The sequence below is a fragment of the Cyprinodon tularosa genome, unplaced genomic scaffold, assembly GCF_016077235.1.
Source record: "Cyprinodon tularosa strain WSP-4 unplaced genomic scaffold, ASM1607723v1 ctg275, whole genome shotgun sequence".
In the NCBI taxonomy this organism is placed as follows: Eukaryota; Metazoa; Chordata; class Actinopteri; order Cyprinodontiformes; family Cyprinodontidae; genus Cyprinodon; species Cyprinodon tularosa.
Genome location: NW_024038980.1, coordinates 188,493 through 208,462, shown reverse-complemented (window position 1 = coordinate 208,462; position 19,970 = coordinate 188,493). Strand labels below are relative to the sequence as shown.

Sequence of the window (19,970 nt, the reverse complement as noted above, 5' to 3'; positions counted from 1 at the left end):
CACAGCTAATCTGTAAATTTAACAACATGTAGCTTCAAGAAGTCAGCGCAGACCCTTTCTGTATCTCAGCCTACCTAAAGCACCAGATAATCCACAGACTGATGAGGCAGCTGCCTCTCCCAGAGCATGTGGTGGTACTGGGAGACATCGCACAGTGATTTCACACACGCTCGCTCAGACAGAAAAAGGACTCCGTGGAGCAGAAATGCTTCTCTTATTAGCAAAACTCATTCACCTGCACGCCACATTGAGTCCTTGGCAATTTCACAATAAATCACAACAGACGCCAACCGAGGCCGGTGGAGCTGAGCCGAAACTCTGCCACGGCCCTGCCCTCGCCTGTCAGTTTAGAAACTCTGAATCATTTCAGGTTCACTGGCCTCATTTCATCTTATATGGACTGAAAGGTCATCTCACACGCCACCTGACCAATATGTCTGTGGCTCTTCATCGCCCGGTGCTTCTAGTGATTGCTCACTCTACTTAGAAATGTCACTATTCTTGGTGAAAAAAAAAGATTTTGTTGAGAAGAATTAAAAAAGGAAGGAAGAAGACTGGAGGGGAGACCATGTGATGTGAAACTTCCCATCAGTCTGAATTGATATTCAGTTAATAAAGACTGATTTAGGATAAGTACAGTCTTGAGTCCTAATTAGGCCAATCAGCCAAGGCCTCTTAAAGCTTTACTGGCTGAACAATAGCTGAACAATTTGTCTTTTCAAAAACCTTAGCTAGTTAGTCATTATCAGACCTCCTGGCTCATGGAGTCAACTTTCCCTTCTGTGCGGTAACCAAATGAGGGCCGTTACAGCACAGTCCCGTCTGGCTGTCACTTGGTTCGTTGAGACACTTTTGTGGTAGCCAGCAGACGCCTGCTGCAAGCAGACGAGCCATTTTGTTAACAGCTCACACTTCCTGTGCAAGCGTGTGGTTCCAGAGTTGCTGACAGTGACACTTGCATGGACCAAGCCCTGCCCTACTTAACGGGGTGAAGGGAAGAGGGCAGGCCAACTTGTCAGCAACGCTAGGTGCTCACTGCTTAGATAAACCTGCAGGATTAGTGGCCCAGTTAAAGTTGGGGCAAAGAGGATTAGCCTCTTCTCTGAGGTGGTGAGAGATTCCCAATGTCCTTCAGCACTGCTGGCCTCGAACACAGATGGGAGAGAGGAGGAGGATGTGAGAAGATTGATGAGGCCTTTGCCATCATGAATGTGGAAATCTTAAGAGGAAGAGGACAAATTAGGTGAAATGATGAAAGGCAAACAGGAAGGGACCTGTTTGTATGTCTTTACAGGCTTGTTCTATTAGGCAGTAGAGAAACTCATTTAGGTCACTTGAGGACCTCTACAGATTATATTTGAAAGATGGTAAATCCCATACTGGCTGAGTTTAAAGTATTTGCAGGTGAAATTGAATTTATAATTACTTCTGCCAAAGAAGAGTACAGCAAGGACTGATGGATTTTAGTGTGTAACACAGCAGAAAAACCTCAGACCTCTGCTGCCATCACCAGGCCAACAGAAGAACTACAAAGACTATCAAACACATTCATCCCTATTTTCAGAATGGTAACATAGATCTGCAGACAAATGTATATTAAAATGTCTCATATATCTCACGGAATTTTTCAAACTACTGTACTGTAAAAAAAAAAAAAAAAAAAAAAAAAAAAAAGAATATTAATACAACTTTTCACTTGTTACCAAAGCATAAGAACGTAAATCTAGTGGACACACAGAGCTTAGTTTGAACATTATGTGCTTTATTTGGTAACAAATTACTAAATATTATGGCAGTAAAAAAAAGTAAGAAACAATTTTCTGTTGTTAGCTTTTATATAAAAATATAAAAAGAAAAAGACTAACCATCCAAGTTAAATTTTTTATATTTCCGAGAGTGAAATGTTCTTGTCTTTAATTTTCAAAAATCTGCAAGTCTTACTGAACAGCATTTTTTTAGCCTGAGTTAATCAGTAAAAAGGGTGAACATGTCACATTAGATAAAACACAAATGATTTCTATCCAGCTTTTCCATTGTAAAATAAAGTGCTGAAGTTAGTGACTGATTTGGCTGGAGAAGACATCAATTGCATATGAACTGCTCACTTTAGCTCTCCATGGTAAAATGAAAAAAAAAATGAATGTGTTTAGTTTTAACTAGTTTAGCATCGATGCTAATGCTGGAGTCAACGTTAATAGCCAGTTAATTTTTTTACCCTAAAGCAGATGTTGCAAATGTCGAACGAAAGTTTATTACGCTAACTTGACAGAAACTCAATTCTGCTCAAGATCTCATACCCGATTTTCATTGTTTCTTTTTATTTACAGAGAAAAAAAACAGATTAAAAAAAGGTCTATTTAAAGTAATAAATTAACTTTATTTTTGTATAAAAGTTTATGGTTCTAAGAGTTTTGTTTCATTTTGTTAATATATTTATTAATTTGTTCCAGTTTTCTAATGCCTGCTATTTGAAAACGTGTTAATACTTAATTAATGACAACAGAAAAACCCTTCATTTGGGTAAAAATAGACACATCTACATAGTTCATATAAGTCATCAGTGTTTACTGTATTGTGCTGCACGGTTAAAAAAATACACAAATGTATGGATATGTTGAAGAAATGTAAATACAGTCAACAATGATCTGTGGCCTTAGACAGTAGAAAAGATTTAAAAAAAACATAAAACAATTAAATACATGCCATGCAACACAATGATACATATGTAACCCTGCCTGCAGTTGATGCACATTAGGAAAAGAAAGAAAAAGCTGTCTAGGGCACAAAGCCAAATACCATGAAAACATTGCAGCAAATTGGGTGGAAGTATACAATGGTACAGACTAAGAGTTGATTATGCAAATACTGCAGCTGCAAAGGAACAATAACTCTCAGAATTCAAAGACAAGTCACAACACTAGGGGCTATTGTCTTGATTTGCATATTTGCTTGACAACTATAACCTGCCCATCTAATTCAGGATGGCGTCTTTGTATTCATATAATAATGCACACATCAGAAATTGGCATAGTGCATTGTTTTAGCTCAAATCAGAGCTGGTCTGCCCAAGCTGCCAGTTCAAGCCTGCACATTTCATTTGAGTGCATTACTTTAATACAGTATATAAAAAAAAAGTTGCATAAAAAGAGATACCCTGGTTCTATTTACTGAAACCTCCCACCTAAAAACATTCTGAATAGCAAGTAGAGAACTCGCTCTAACTTAAAGTTTTTAATATAAAGTAAACTTAACACCTTCTAATTGCTACCTCTATCTTTGGTAGACACTCAGTGATAACACTCTTGGAAAAAATGATTTCGTTTTGTGATTATAGCTGAAAAAAAAAATATGCAAATGTGCTAATGCAGTGATAATCTGTTTAGGCTTTCAGCTTTTAGAAAAGCTATAAAGCTGCTGACTATAAGAATACAAAAACTCTCCAAATGCTGAAATGATCAGATTTCCCTGAGTGATCACCCGTTGATGTCTGATATGCAGAGCTGTACATAACATTATGTATTTAGGGGTTCTACTCCTCTGTACAAGTAAAAAACCAAGCAAACTGTAGTAGATTTTTTAGGTCTTCCAACAGGAAAATTTCCTATTATCATATCTTAGAGCCTATCTTAGAGACATGAGCGAATCCAGGCACTTGCTGACTAAAACATTCCTTGTTGTTCAACATCATATCAGATGGTCTTGATCCTTTCTCCTAATTAAAAATGACTTTATTCTCAGCAGGCTTCAGTGTCTTGGTGTCAGTGGCTCCATCTCCACCACTAGATCATGAGAACGAGGACCTCTACTTAACTCCACCACCCGCGGGACCACAGTGGACCAACGATCTAAGAAGGGAAAAACGTCATATCTTTCACATGATACAATACTGTTATATGTAAATTCATTTAATCATTCAGCAAAGGTCACCTCTCCTCAGGCCTCTGACGCTTTGCTGTAACCCATTGGTTTGGCTGGTCTCAGTCTTGCCTGGATCCTCACTGATTATTGCTAGATTCTGATTCCAGTGGCACCAGTTTACCTCATCCACCCTGATTGAACAACACAATAATTCTGATTAACAAGTGGCTAAGATATGTCTATGACATATTGTAGACCCAAAAAGTAACCTTGAGTTTTAAAGTTAAATAGAATAAAATCATAACAAAATGAGAAATTCAAAAGAAACTAAAGTTAAAAGGATATTGTGTAAAAAAGTATTTTTTACTGCCTGAAATCCATCAATGCATTTACATATATGTTATTAATGGCGTATTATTACCTCCTCTAATATTCAGATACAATGTCATGAGCGAAACATCCTATATTAGTTTATACATAAGGGTGGTTGCCAATTTGCAAAGCACCATGACAGTCTACCATCTTCAAAGTACAAATATCAACAAAGGATACAAAAGTACAAACATGCAGAAAAACTAATTTTTTTCCCCTTGTTGGCAGTTCAGTGCGATTGAGAGGCAGCGGTGAAGACCATACAGAGATGCTAACCCAGAAACTAATATTCTCCACTACTGCAGCACAAAGCAGGTCCATGTAAATGCAGCAGCAGCACAAGAAAGGGTTTTATTATCCCAAACAAAGAGAAAAGGAGAATTTAAAAGACAACATAAACCATAAACCATTCCAGTTCCTAGGGGCCAGTATCCTGCATCCTTGCTCCAGTACACTTGAATCCTCCTCAGTATGCAGTCCAGAGTCCACTTAATTATCTAATTTGATTCAGCTGTGTTGAACCAAAGGCACATCTAAAAATGACAGGATACCAGCCTTCAGGAAGTGGAATTACCCACCCCTGTGCTAGGGTATAGTGTTCATTTGAGTGAAATAGCCCTATTTTACCACTAGATGACAGTCAATCCTACACAGTACCCCTTTTAAGCTAACCACTGTGAGGGATAGAAGAAGCAAAGGAAGTGAATGCTTTGTTCAGATGAGAGCAAAATGTAATGCTTGCTGCTACATGAATTCTGCACATCCAAAGAGTAAAATTAAAATTCATGGGGCTGGGCAATCGATGCCATTTGCATTATGTAATCGCAATTTAACAAAGCAGAATTTCCAAATGGCAGAGGCACTTTTAATCACATCAGTAAAACCTTCTCATTCCAGCCTGTGACAAGGTGTTAATATGCTTAAAGTGTGTTTGCTGCCACACAGAAGGGAAGATAGAGTTCCAAGTTTTATTAAAATAATGGAACCCTGCAGTGAAACATCGACATTCTTCTCCTATTGCAGAAGAAATAAAAATTAAAAAAAATTGCAAATACAATATTGGTTGAACAAAAAAAAAAAATCGGAATGTGGATTTTTGGCTAAGTTGTTCAGCCCTAGTTGGTAGCATCATGCTGTGAGGTTGTATTTTCTGAGGAGACAGGATCTGATAGGAAAGATGGGAGGTTGAAGACAGTTAAACCAAGCTAATACTGAATGAAATCTTTTCTAAAAGATTTGATACCAAGTAATTCAGAGTTAATGAAAGAGCTTAGATATCCATGTGTTATAATGGTCTTCTCAAAGTCCATACACAAAAAAACCCATGTCCATTTTATGAGCTTTTTTAAAACCAATCAATATGTTTTTTTTCACTCAACTATTCTTTCCTACTTTGGTGCATGCAGCAATGAAGGGGTTAAGTGTCACAATAAATACCTGAAACACCACCGTCGATCTGGTGAGCCATCCAAGTTCCTCCCTACAGTCACCATCTCCCCAGCTCGAAACGACTTCCGAAGGCACACTGGGAATGAGCGCTCGATGTCCAAGATAGTGGTTGCCCACTGTAAGGAACACACACAAAAAAAACTCACGTGAAGATCAAAGTGGTGATTAACTCCAGATAAAATTAGCTAATCTGACACATTTTTCCAATGTTAAGACATGAAAGTAACATTTGATCATTCAAAGCTTGTTTGTTTTTTTTTTTCATTTCAGGTTGACCGCCTCAGTGTGAAGCATTTAAATATAGTCGAACACACTCTGCAATATTCACTGTCCTAGAATCAATGTGACTTTTGCTAAAAGATAGTAATCGTAAAAGCAGCTTTGTCACCTGAAGCTTCCAGATCTTCTTGCTCTCTTTGGACACCTGTCCAACCGTCTCCCCCATCAAGGCAATTAACATGTTGAGTAGCAAAACAAAGGTGAGGATAATATAGGTAACCAAGAGGAAGAGGAAGACTCCAGGATACCGTGCGCTGTAGACCATGTCTAATTCTCCCATCCCAATGGTCAGTTTGAAGAGGTCCAGAAGGAAAGTGCTGAAAGTATCTGGGTTCCTGCAGTTTGGGTAAGTGGGACAATCCCCGACACACTCTGTAGGACAAACTGGCAACAAGGACACCAAGGCTGTGGGGAGGAAACAGAGGAAAAACAGAGTAGGTTGCTTTCAATGTCAGTCACGAAATGAGACTGTAAAGCTCTTAACATGAAATATAAACACAGAAATAGGCTAAATCGTGGCTCACCTGAAGCATACCCGATCATAAAGAGCACATAGACCAGCAGGAATCTGAAAAGGTCTTTGAAAAGAATCTATTAAGCAAAAATAAGATAATTCAGATTATGTTAAGAGGAGTGGATTTTCGGACAGGTGTCGTTTTCTATCAACTGACCTTCTGTATCATGATGCTGTAGGTTCCAGTGAGCTTTAGGCCTCTGGTAAAGTAGAGCATATTCATCCAGCCCAAGATGAGTGCAAACACCATCACAGTGACATAGGCCTCAATGCCAGACAGGTAGAGAGCAGCAGTGACAATAACCAGGACAGAGTAGATGAAACTGGAGAGGAAGGACTTGTTCAAATCATGAATGGATTAAGGAAGCTATAGACTAGTAAGTATCCTCACAGCAGTTGACAGTTTTAAAGCAAAAAATCTCAAAACGTCTGAATAAATAATTGATTGACTTAATTGTAAGGGTGTTAAATTTGCCCTTGGTAAAAGTATTTAAGATATATAAAAATAAATGGAGACGACTTACAAAAGCAACTGAAAGGACCCATCAAAAACTAACGAGTTTAGCTTTGGACACTTTTTCAGAAAGACATTCTTAATCTGCAAAAAGTACCCGAGAGAAATTTAATTAGCGACATTCTGTTAGAGGTTGGACTAAAGATCGAGGCAGTGATTGTAAGAAAGAAAAAAAGTCAATTAGCTGACATTTGTGAGGAAAAAGAAGATCGCCGATGCCAAGGTTATGATCTCTCCTGCCATCCGTAGATAATCGGAAGAGGTCTTGTAGAGGTAAGGAGGCTACCAGGGAGAGGACAAAGAAAGTAAGATTTAATAAAGTTCGTGTTAGGAATGGGAGCACAGACATAGAAAAAACAAAATTCTAACTTGATGCATTTGAATAAATACTACTTCTGTCAAATATATCTGTATCGTTTTCTTTAATTATCTTATCAGTAATATCTTCAAATTTGAACCTGAGTTCTTTAAGAATTAAGAGGTTGGGGAGCCTTAAAAACATGTTAACTAAGAGCAGAAAAATCAAAATGATGTTACAAAAATGTACACATCATGCTTGTAGTTTACAAAAAAAGAACTTAAAAGATTTTGTCAGATCTGTGGAAATTATGCGAAATAATTTAAATTTAAACAAACCATTTCATTGGTTGGGTGGTAATAAGCGACCAAGGTAAAAATGATCATGGAGATGAGGTAAGACACCACACTGATGTAAAAAGTAGGAGCAGCAAACTTCTGCCACTTTGCCCTCAGCAGCTCATTGATGGGCTCCACAGCCAGCATCTCGTGACGGTTCTGGAAAAAAACAGGAGTTAAACATAAATTTGCTCATTTTTTCATAGAAAATATTGTTGGGGGTTATTTTACCTCATTGCGGCTGTTATAAACTAGAATCTCCAGCACGGATGGTTCCTCTCCACATGTATCGAGGGAAGACAGGTCATAGAGGGAGGAATACACCGGACCATAAGCCCAGTCCTTAAATTTACGTGACAGATGACGAACTTCTTCATCTTTGATCTCACGACGAATGATGTGCTGGAAGACCTGGAGGAATATGGGAGAGGTTACACTGCAAACTTAAGCTGTTTATCGAATCAGACAAAAAAAAAAAAAAAAACAAAGAGCCCTAACTTACAAATAACTCTAAGACATGAACATGTTGCTACTGTGATGACCCGTCTCTAAGTTTGTCCCTCCCTACTACTGTTAACAGGAAAGGACCAATAAGGGCATGTCTAAAAAATAAATGTGGGTGAACATTGGTAAAAAAAAAAATTAAGTCACCATTTTGGCTAAAAATATTATAAAAGCAAAAAAAAAAAAAAAAAAAATGGGAGAGCTCTGGTGGAATATTAATGGCCGGATGGTGCTCTGTTTTGAAATTTTTCTACAAGGAGCCGGTTTGTTAGGTCTCTAGGCAAAACAAAATTTCCTTCGCCATAAATCACAAAACGAATGTTCACCTTATGAACTCAGACTCCACATACTTTGATATCACGTCTTTTGTCACATGTGACCCTTGTTTTATGGGTTAATCCGTAAATTAGCACTCTAACCATCATAATTCTTCTTCAGCTTTCTGTGCTGCCTTTTGCTTAGTTTCTTTAAAACTTTTTACATATTTCTAGATTTAAAGGATGGATGCGTATAGAACCATTCCAAGGTAAGAGTGGGAACTTAACGCGTAAAGAAAGATGCATTAAGTGCACATGACACTATAAATGTATCTACCCCTATTTTTCCAAGTTTGGCCGCCATCATGAGGGGTGACATGCCGTCATTGTTGAGTATAGTCTCCAGGTTGCAGTCTGGGAAGAGCTTGGCACACTTTATCAGCAGCATGTCATACATCTTCGTAAGGAAACGGGTGTTGTCCTTGGTGTTGTCTGCGATGTGCACGAGAGCGTGCAATACCGTGTTTCCACGTGAATCCTGGCGGCGTAGGTCGGCCTTCTTATGAGGATTTTCTGTCAGGTAATGCACTATACCAGGCTGGTTGGTGCATGCAGCCAGTGAGAGGGGCAACTCACCTAAAAGGGAGACAAGACATATTTGAAAAAAAACATGAATTGTTGGGTTAATTAAGAGCTGTAGCTGGCATCTGCAGTTCTTCAACAATGGAGGCTAAACATGGATCAAAAATCCAACTTAAATCCTCGGCATAAAAGCTGCACAATTAGCGGCTGTTCAAGGGAGGGGTGCAGAGGGGCCAGAGTGCCAAAGGCAGCTGCTGAAAATGAGCAGTTGCTATGGGTGACAGATTACTTTGTCACCTCACATAGAAACTCTCCTCTTCATGGATTTGCACGGGTGCATGCAGAGAGTTAGCGTGAGCCTAAATCCCATTAGCCAACAGCCCTGCCAGGTTCCTGTTCACCTCACCGCAAAGCTCCGCAGCAAATTACTCACACTGTGCCCCGGACACGCTAGGATTGGAGAGTGACAACCATGCTAAGTGAAAATAGAAATCCTCACCTCTGTGCAGCAAGAGGAATATAGCACCTGATTTTAATCAAAAAAGTAATTATTTCAATTTGAGAAGGGTAGGAGATTACCAGAACTTGCAATATTTAGAATCTCTCCATGTTAAAAGAAAGTCTTTGGGATTAATTGCAACATTTTTTTAATTTCCATATGAATAAGGAATGAAGTAGATATTTCACCCCGAGGTAAAACATTCGCTGTAGCCAGCAGAGGACAGTGTTGAGTTATGTTAATCACCTTTGATTTCTTTTTCCTTCTTGTGTCAGGGTCAATGAGGTTCTGCCTACCAGTAGAGGATGTTTACTTTTCCAAACTGCAGAACACAGCACCTTTCACTGCATGTGTCACTTGCGCACAAAACATAATGCTCGACTTTTCATGTGTTTTTGGAGCATTTTTCCTAACGAATTCTGGTACCATACTTAACAAACATTTGGGTGTGCTGCAAAGCACCCTGTCTGCATTTCTCCTGTAAAAACCATCCTCATATAATATTGAAAGAAAAAAAGAGGGTGGGGCTCTGAGGTCACTTTCTTTTTCTTTGGCAGTGAAGGTGGTGCATCTTAAAATAAACTTTCCATGATTTGATATTTTAATCCTGGCATCAACAAGAGAAAGTGAACCCAGATGTAAAAAAAAAAGGAAACCAAGAAGAGGTAGCCCAAAAATTGAGACAGTAAAACCACAAGTACAACACACTATTACAAATAAAAAGGCAGGAAGCTATGAGGTAACTTTAACAGAATGCAGTGAGACTCAGAATGAGGTGCTGTCATGGTAAAAAAAAAAAAAAAAACACAGAAGCATATTCACATCTGTTTCTTGATGGCAAAAAGTTGCTTACCAAAATAAAAGTAGCCCCCCTCATCTTTGGGCTGGAAGAAGCGTCCCCTTGCTTGGGCGTGAACATCTGCTCCCTTCTCCATCAGCAGCTCCACATACTGCTTACAGCGTCGCTCGATAGCAATATGGAGCGCCGTCTGGCCTGAAGACAAAACGCAGCCCACAAGAGTTACAGCTATTCAAACTATTTCATATTCTTGCTTCACATTGTGGCAAATTGAAAACATTTCACCTTAACGAAGACCGTCAGATTTGATTACAAAACTTAGAGCAGATTTTTAGGTTTTGCAAGAGCAGTTGAGCAAGGAAGAGATCCTTGGCTCTGCATTGAAATTCCCCACATTATTGGTAGATGCATTTTTAAAAAGTCATGGTAAATGTTTAAGAGAAAGAACTGACTGACTGTTCAAAGAAAAACTTAACGTTTATAGTGTTTTTTTCTAATAAGTCACTCTCTTTAAACATTGATCATATTCATAAAATTCTTCAGTAATTTATTTTATAGTGCTTTATAATAAAACAAAATAATCTATAACTGCAGTGAAGGAAAAATTATGCACAGAAATAAAAATCTTGAATGTGTGTATTATACATTGTATGTATGGATGCCTGAATGCATCGATCCACCCACCACTGCAAACTCCTTTTGCAGTCCCAGATTTCTTCCAAGATTGAGCTATACATAACTCCATGAAAAGCTTCTCTGTCCTTGTTAAACAACATCCCCCCAACAGCATGATGCTACCACCACCGTGTTTTACTCTGTTCATTTTTCATTCAGACTATCATTTAGCATTAGAGTTTTTCTGCACATAGCATTTTGCATATAAGATACAAAGATCCATAGGCCTTATCTGATCGGAGCACCTTCTCAAATAACTAAATACAGTCTTTGCTAGTTTGGCTCTTATTTGATCCATTGGAATTATAGTCTTTTGTTTTTTTTCATGTCTCTTTGGTTTTGTTTTTGTATTTTAAAGCATTGAGGATCATATAAGCCTTGCACGGCCATAATTTTTTGGAATTCTTTGCATGTTTTTCTTTCTAAAATAAATGTTTTCTTCTGAAAAATTATGGAAACAAACTGGTTTGTTAAGTTTTCAGAAAGAAATTATGCTGGATTCATCCTTAACTAATGCTGATGTGATTAACACCTGTATTTCCTTGCAGTATCAAGGAACTGAACTGAACTCTACACTGGTAATTTTTTTGAACATTCCTCTTTCACTCAGTTATTAAATTACACAAATGAAGGAGCAAGCATGAAATGAATGTATGTTTTCTCAGTTTTCCACTACTATTTCACTTATGCAAATAAATTATTTTATATGCAGTAACATGCCTTCTACTGAAACAGTGACAGATCTGGTTAATATAGCTGGACTGCAATTGTTTTAAACATAACTATATGAGGTAATAATTAGCTGTGAGAATCTAATAAAGTTACAGCTACAGGCGATACTCCCTTCAGCTGAGAGAGAAATGACAAGATCTCAGTTCATTAACAGCTACATTCTAATTAATCAGTGGAAAAACCGATGAAGTTTAATAACATGTTATGTTGTGAGATTATTTTCTTACCTCTGTAGAAGACATCCCTGAAGGGCGTGTTTATGAACTCTCTCAGGTTTCCCGTCTTCTCAGCAATGTCCACCAGCACTGGGATGGTGTCATTCCGACCACCATAAAGGTTGAGCAGGGCTTTAGGTAGACATGTCTTTCCAGTGGACAGCTCTGGGAATTAGATTGGATTCAAAGACAGTTACTCTTCTCACCCACCAGAGAAACTCTTTAGAAATACTTTGTCTTGCATTATAAAGTGGAATTGTGGGAAGAAATTATTTCCAAACCAGAGGTACATGGATTCAACATAATGTATGTAATGGGTACAACCAGTAACCCAATCTAGGAGTCAACAGCCAGACCAAGAAGAAAGTTTACTCAATTTAGTGATATGGCCGGCAGGAGAAAATAGGAGACACCTGTGAGCAGCAGATTAGAACCAGGGTAAAAACTGATCAAGTGTACCAGAAAGCTCAAAGAATTTGTGCGTGTGAGTTTTTGTCACATGCTGTCATATACCAATGTGGTTTAATTGCAAGTAGCTTTAAAGTTCTTAAAAACACTCATATGTACCCTGAACTTTTGGGAAAGTGTTTAGAGAACTAAAAAAGACCACATTTATTTTATTTTATAGTGTGTTTGTCTTGATGCTGCATTTGCCTCCTCAAAGGGTTAGTTTTGATATTTCAAAATGGGATAGGGTCCTCTTAAGCCTTTTTTTTTTTTTTTTACAGTGTCCTGTCTGGCAATGTGGCAATAAGAATAAGTGTCTTGATGCCAAAAAGAACCCAACAGATTTTGCTTCAACAAGTGGAGCAGTACGGCTTTCGCCATAGTGTTAAGCTTGATGTAGGCATGTAAATAGCTTTATTATAATTCATGAAGGGAGTATTTCATATTGACACTGCAATGGGAAAGTAGAACGGGAAAGGAAAAAGAAGAAAAAGGAGAAAAGATATAAGAAAGAGGAGATAAAAGGGAGACAATGATAAGACGCTTTCTGTCTGCTTCATCACCTGCAAAGAGAGATGTAAAAAGAACAGCATAATCAACAGTATAACAGATATAGTCTCTTAAGCCATTTTAATGCATTAGGTCTTTGTTACTCCTGCTCACATAAATGCATAATTTAACTGTTTTCTTGGAGGAGCTAAAGAGTTATAAACTAAAAAGCCGTTGATACAGATAACAGACTCATCCGTTACCCCATATCCCCTACATAGCTTATACCAAAACAATATTGTTATGATTCTGACCTATGGGAACTATTTGGTTCTGTTTAAGTTTTCTTTTTGACTTTCATGTTAAACTTTGATTTCTGTCATTCTGTGTTTTCTGGGTCTTTAGTTTCATTTCCATATTGTGTCATTCTAGCTGTTGTCTAGTTACATTTAGGCAGTTGTGTTTTTTTAGTTACTCTCTGTTGCCCCTTGTGCCAGACACCTTTCCCTTTTAGTTGCTTCTATCCACACTTGCTCCCTATCAACTCCCATATATACACCTCCTGAGCAGTTCCTCATAGCTTAATTCTCTTCATTATATTAATTCCTCCATTAATTTGTTCCTTCGGTTTGATCTCCACTAATCCTGACAAATATGACAAATAATAAAATTTTGGTCCCAGTAGCTTTAAAAACTGTCATTTAAATTGGAGAATATACATCTAAAACACCAATGTCTGCAACTGGAAGGGAACTTATAAAACAACAAATAAAGAAAAACTGAGATATTCTATCCTTTAAGCCCATAACACTAGGTAAAATAGGACAATAACAGGAACCACCCCCACAGTAAGAGGAAAAAAAAAAAAAAGGTTTTGGAGGTTATCTTGAGCTCTCTTTGTAGTTATGCTGATATAGGTTTAGAGTGCTGGAGGACATAGGGACCCCTTTTCATCATTCTGCTTCATTCTATCTCTATTCTCCCATTTTGCACCATTTGTTAGTTCAGTCTCTAACATTATGATTTCTCTGCTTTTTTTGTCATCATAGTAGCTTGATCTAGTCTGTTTCTGTTTGCCTGTGGAGAGAAATATCAGCTGTCCTGCTGCCATCAATGCCTTTGTCTATAGATGTTGGAGCTTGACTTGTTTTTTTTTAGTGTAGTCCTGTTTCTCTGACTGTGACTAACTGTATGTGCTCTCTTTCATCCTCGGACATGGGAGCTGGCTCAGTGCTCATCTACCTGGCTGCATGCACCTAGGGAGCTTGTTAACAGTTGCCTTTTGTATCTCTGCTTCTTTTTGTACTTCTGCTTCAGTCTTCTTGAACCCCAGTCGGCCTCTGCAGATGGCCACTAACATTGAGCCTTGGTGTTAAGTCAATGAGTCGATGCAATCAGCTGATTTTCCTTAGATAGAAAACTTTGAACCAATCTAGCTGAATGATCTGGTTGAATTTCTTCCGTTACATGCCTTAAGATGACGTGTTGTGAAATGGTGCTATATAAATAAACTGAATTGAATTAAATGGCCAAGTCAAAATCTGGACTTAAATACACTTGAGATACTGTAACATTCCCCATGGCCATTCATCTTTGAAAACCTGCAATTGTGGCTTATTTAAAGCAAAGTTCACCACAGTGATGTAAAAGACTCACATCAAGTTATTGCAAACTCCTGACGGCAGATGCTGCTTCCAACAACTGCACAGTCGTCGAAATAGCAGGTTTAGGGGAACATTACAAATTCACATGCAGCCATAGCAGATGTAGATCGTTTTGTTCACTTAACCCTTAAGTTAACAAAAACAGAAATACATAGAACAAATCTGTAAGGGGAGATGTAGTGCTTATTCCCGGCATTCTAGGGGTAAAAAAAAAATCCCTTTTACCTGTCTGTCAGTTAGCTATATTTATCTCCATGAGGATGTCAGCAGTTTGCTGCAATTTCTCACCACACCCCATTATAAGCCTGAGAAAACCCCTCAGACACACAGGAAGCTGCTATTTGGCCTGACTGACTTCAATGTGACAAATGCTAACAATGTCCAGGCTTATTCTTCTCACATCCTCGAGGTCAACAAAGCCCAGAGAAATGTTCAGAGAAGCACAGATCAGCACAGCTCAAGAGTTTAAAGGGAAGGACAGAGTGACACTTATATACCAGGCAGAGCTTAAAAATTGAGAGATAGTAAGAAGAAAAGAGGGTGGATACAACTAACCTCTGAACTCTTCATCTGTTAGCCTCTTCTCTTGACTTTGCAGGTACTCCAGCAGGCCCTCAAGGGCCTCTGGGTCACCCCGAGAAACACAGTCGAACAGTGTAAAGCGAGTGAATATTTTCAGCACTTTTGGTGGATCAGTGCTTTGACTGTCATCACAGGATGTCTCAGTTTTACTGCAAGGAGAAAAAAGTCACTGGTCAATATTCCTTTACAGTTTTTCCAGTTCATTTATAAAAATTATGGATTGAAAAGGTTTTGGTAAAACAAAGAACCTTTTAAGGGAAAGTAACACCCCTGAGTGCTCTGATAAATGCACCTCTGTGTATGGTGCAGGTATGACGACCAGGAAATGGCATTAGCCTAAGTATTACCTCAGAGACTGCTGAGGATTCAACAACATACTCTCAGTTAGGTTCAAACAACTTACAGTGTGTGTGCATACTGACAGCGTTTTTCCAGGTTTTACAATTTATAAACATTTAGATCAAGCAAAGAAACACCCAGGTGGAGCACTATGGCACTTCTCACCCTCTTGGAAGCTTTTTCCTGCGTTTTTTCTGGTTGCTTGTATTTCCGTAGGTGCCATAGTGAAAGAGTGAGTCCATGGGAGCTTTTTTAGGTCCTGGCACCACATTTGAATCATATATGGTGGTTTCTAACAGGTCCATCGGGTTGGAAATACCCTTCTTGAAGGCACCTTGAAACTTCATTTTCAGGTTTTGTCTACTGTCCGTGGGCTGGCAGGGCTGAATGGTGGACTGAGCATTCTCCAGAGTTGTATCCAGACTCGTGTCCTGAGCCGACTGGGAGCCATCCTCACTCTCAAACAGGTCTGAGAACTCAGACAATGGGAAAGCTGTATCATTTTCAGCCTGAGCAGTCACACTTTCTCCAGCATCCTCAGAAGCAGTAGTTCTGACAGAGGGAGCACTGAGGGTGTCTGTCTTGGACAAGACGAGGTGGCACCTCCTCAGCAAAGCAGAGCGCCCCTAAAACATTAGACATTGAAAAAATCAATTAGCCAAAAACCTAAGGAATCATTTCTGCCTATGGTCTCTTCGTTTTATTTGTTCAGTTGCAATTCGCATGGGAAAGTAAAACGTTTAGTCTCAGGCGACCACAGAACCTTCCTTTACATGTCGGTTGTGCTTCCTTCATCGCTTACATTTAGGGATCAATAAGAATTCTTATGTTTTCCTTTAACAGTTTCTTCACTATCATCCTTCTCCATAAAGGTCTAATTCATACAAAGGAATCAATAAATAGATCTGGAATCAATAGATTCTCACTTGGTAGGTTTAAAGTTGTGCAATACTCTGTCTAATTAGCTGATGATGAATACAACAGCACTCAGTTCCAAAACTTTCAGAAAACAGCTTGGTAAGAATAATAAGGCTAATAGACTAATTAGGTGCCTTTGCATTATTTCATGTTTTGCTATATAATTCTGAAAGAACATGCAAACCACACATTTTAGAGTTTTCTATTTTCAATCTTCCTATTCCTTTGATATCACTCGGCTAGTTATAACTGTGTGCCTCAACAAATCCTGATGATATCTAGTAATTTAATCTTAATATATTTTTTTCTCTCCAAAGAAATACAAATTAATTTACTTAGGAGGAAACTATTATTTTGAAATCCTAAATATCAGAACAATAATGGGAAAAGGATCCAAACTAAGCTGTTACAGAGTGAGTTTTAACTCTTCTGTACCTCATTCATCCCTTTTTTCACAGTAGAGTGCAAAATTCCACTTCAGGAGGAACAGGGAAATATCTGGAAGCACATGGGCAATCTGCAAAACATTAGAAGAAACCAGTAAATAAACTGTAGACATACAAAATGTTTATTTGTGTGAAAAGGGACTCAAAAAGAGATGTGGAAAATCTGACAAAGACCTGCTGAAATCATCTTGAGCCCAAAACTTGTTTATTGTAGGTTGAAGAATCACAGCCCCTATGTGTAAAACTCAAGACAAGAACAGAAATGTGTTTATTTTTTTATTCCTGTTATTGTAATATAAAACCAGTCAAAATCGATTGAAAAAAAAAAACTTTCATTTAATCATATCTACTGTGACCCCAGCAGCCGAAGAGTAACACAAGCACAATGACTCACAACTCTGTCTGACACAAGGGATTATAATGCCTTTACACTCCAGCAGGCATCTGATAGTAAAAAAGACAGAGGCTTAGAAGAAATGCATCAGAGTGTTTAAAATGGCTTTTGGGCAGGCAAGGGGAAACTTTCTTTATTTAACATTAGACAATGATAATAGCAGAGCATTAAAAAATGCAAACTACACACAAAATCCATATATCATCAACTTGTTAGGTCCAGGAAGGGGAAATCTACAGTCTCCAACTAGGAGTGATCCGTTTCCTGATGATAGAGTTCCTGTCCTGACACTGCAGCTGACATTATCCAGAGCAGAGGGTTGTGTCTAACCTAGAGTTTATACACATCAATCCCAAACTTCCTCACTGAAAAAAAAAATAATGCAACAGTTTTTGGCACTTACTTAATCATATTTAGTTACTTTAACACACCTGTTTTATGTCCTACCCTGCTAACATGAAACAATTGTGTTAAAGTTACTAAATATGATTAAGTAAATGTCAAAAACTGTTACATTATTTTTTTCAGTAATGTAAACAAAACATGAAGTGAAATAAATAATGACCATACTTACAATATTAAGGCACTAGTTCAGAGGATTTAGAGTCAAACATAAATGCATCAATTTTGAGTCAAGATGAACTATTCCTTTAAATGTTTACAGGTAAGTATATCTGGAATAAAATATATGACTTACCCTTCTTTAGTTAGTTGATTCATTCTTTCTTTTCCTCAAACCACTTAACTCCGCTTTGCCTCAGTTTAACTTATTTCCTCTCTTGCCAGTCGCTCCCAGTCTCTCTCTACTGCTTCTAATGTCTACACCCGAAGGTTTGAATTTAAACCATAATGTTCCCCTGATTCGTGAGTCGGAACATTTGAGATCTCTGCTGAACAACGGATGCTTTCAGTGATTTTGGGTGGGACAGAAGTAGCCACTACCTTGCCTTAGCAGACACCGCGGAAGTGTGAGGTGCAGTACCTCGTTCAGCCACTAGAGGCGGACTCAATCCCCACAACACAACTCAATGAGGCTCAACCTCATCCTTGGAAAACTTCTGCTTATTCCAGGAAACACCTGAACAAGTTGGGGCAGTTGGAATTAAATGCTGGGTGACGTTGGGGCATTAGGATTCTGTTGTTTAATCATTTCTACAGACAAAGAAACCACAGAAAACTGTCTTTTAATAGTTTGTTTAAGTAAAATGTTCAATGTACCACTTTTGTTATAAATATTTTATCCTGTAGAGGAGTGCAGGTCATTTTCAAGCCACGTGTTTTTCTTAGTAAAGTGGAATCCATCTTCTTGTGCTTATCCATCAGAGTCATGGAGGGGCCGGTGCCTTTTTCCAGCACTCTATGGACAAAGGGCAGGGCAGACCCTGGGCAGGTCACCTGTCTACCGCAGGGCAACACAAAGTCTTACAACTGTGCACACACACACACACACACACACACACACTTCTAAAGGCTATTTAGAGACACTAATTTACATGCAAGTAATGTTTGGACTGGGAGAGGAACCAAGAGAGAACCCATGCATTTAGAGAGAGAAGATGCAAACTTCCATTAATTGGGAATCAAGACCTTGCTGCAAACCCTGCCACCGTGCAGGCTTAAGGAAATTGGAATAAAATCACAAAATATTTTCAGGGATTTCATACAAAAAACAGAACTTATTTATTATTTAGTCACCGAGAGTGAGATCTTTCAAGTGTTTCTCTCTGTGAATTTTCCCAAATTGTTCTTACAGATAATCAAAACATAAATAAGATCTATTTCCCAGCAAAAAAAAAAAAAGTTTTTGTGTTTTGCAACCATTGTCATCAGATAGTTACTTTCACCCCCTTTTTACAGTCTTTAACAAAGTCTTGAACACAAAAAAATTGGCTGTATGTGAAGTAAAGGGGAAACATGCAAGATGGATGACCAATGTCACATCCATTGATTTTTACTTTTAATAAGAGTCTTTCCTAGGCTACAAATAAATTTAAAAAGGCTGTACTTTTGTTCCAATAATATAACTGATTTCATTTTATTTTAATAGTTTATTTATAGTGCAAGTAATCTCACGTCACTTTAAAAATTCATTTCGATAAATCTCAAACAGATCAATCTAGTATTATATTATTCTGACATTCAAGCAAGTCTTCTGCCTCAGTATTCAATTGCTAAAAAATATCAGCAGAGCAAATTATGGTTGTAGCTTCACAAATAGTGCCTCTTTTGGGCCTATAGTGGCCTCTAGTGGGCTCTCAGGTCAGCATGTCTGCTCTCAACAGGGGAGACATGATGTAAAGCACAAAAGAGAAACCAGTTTCACTAGCGATTTAGAAGATAGGTTCCTAGATTTTCATGGTATTTAAATAAATAATTATTTGGCCTTTGGTTTAGTGTTTGGATTCTTCTTTCTTGTCTGGGTTGCTGTATTCGCTATTAACGGTATTTAATTCAGGGTTTTTCTGATTTAAACCATTGCTGAATAAAACATCCACAGTTTAGGGGGGGTAAGAATGATATAGTCTGCCAGCAGGGTGTGGCAAGCGTAGCCTAAAGGGAACATGTTGACATGCACCAAAGACAAACAGGTCACTCCAGAGACTCAGTTCAAACACAGATTCTTTCTGGATGGTTCCTCATATGTCGGATGTTTATTGTAAATTATTAACGTGTTTATACCAATGACCCCTACAATGTGTGAACAAAGTCAGGTTCTAGGGTATGTTCTGTTTTAACAGCTTCCTAAAACATTTTATGGAAAATGTGTTTTTCTAAACAATAAAGTACTTTGTAACATGTTTTTTTA

General features: G+C 38.2%; 1 protein-coding gene across 1 annotated transcript; it reads right to left on the bottom strand.

The window, feature by feature from the left end:
* Positions 1-2,544: 2,544 nt before the first annotated feature.
* On the bottom strand, positions 2,545-18,120 carry trpv4 (transient receptor potential cation channel, subfamily V, member 4). Its single transcript, XM_038290097.1, has 17 exons — positions 17,862-18,120; positions 16,760-16,841; positions 15,572-16,032; positions 15,041-15,216; positions 11,898-12,050; positions 10,318-10,458; positions 8,721-9,019; positions 7,854-8,033; positions 7,623-7,781; positions 7,176-7,268; positions 6,997-7,070; positions 6,630-6,795; positions 6,483-6,549; positions 6,068-6,363; positions 5,668-5,795; positions 3,928-4,049; positions 2,545-3,845 (listed from the first exon to the last, which is right to left on the bottom strand). Exons 2-17 carry the CDS (start codon positions 16,766-16,768, stop codon positions 3,745-3,747), a joined length of 2,625 nt encoding a protein of 874 aa, XP_038146025.1. The 5' UTR covers positions 16,769-16,841; positions 17,862-18,120; the 3' UTR covers positions 2,545-3,744.
* Between the last annotated feature and the right edge of the window lie 1,850 nt (positions 18,121-19,970).

Excerpts from the sequence above, each read along its gene's own strand:
- trpv4 (XM_038290097.1), bottom strand. Across the intron at positions 12,051-15,040 it reads AACAGATGAAGAGTTCAGAG|AGCTGTCCACTGGAAAGACA; the intron begins GTTAGTTGTATC and ends TCTAATTCCCAG. Across the intron at positions 7,782-7,853 it reads TTTATAACAGCCGCAATGAG|AACCGTCACGAGATGCTGGC; the intron begins GTAAAATAACCC and ends GTTTTTTTCCAG.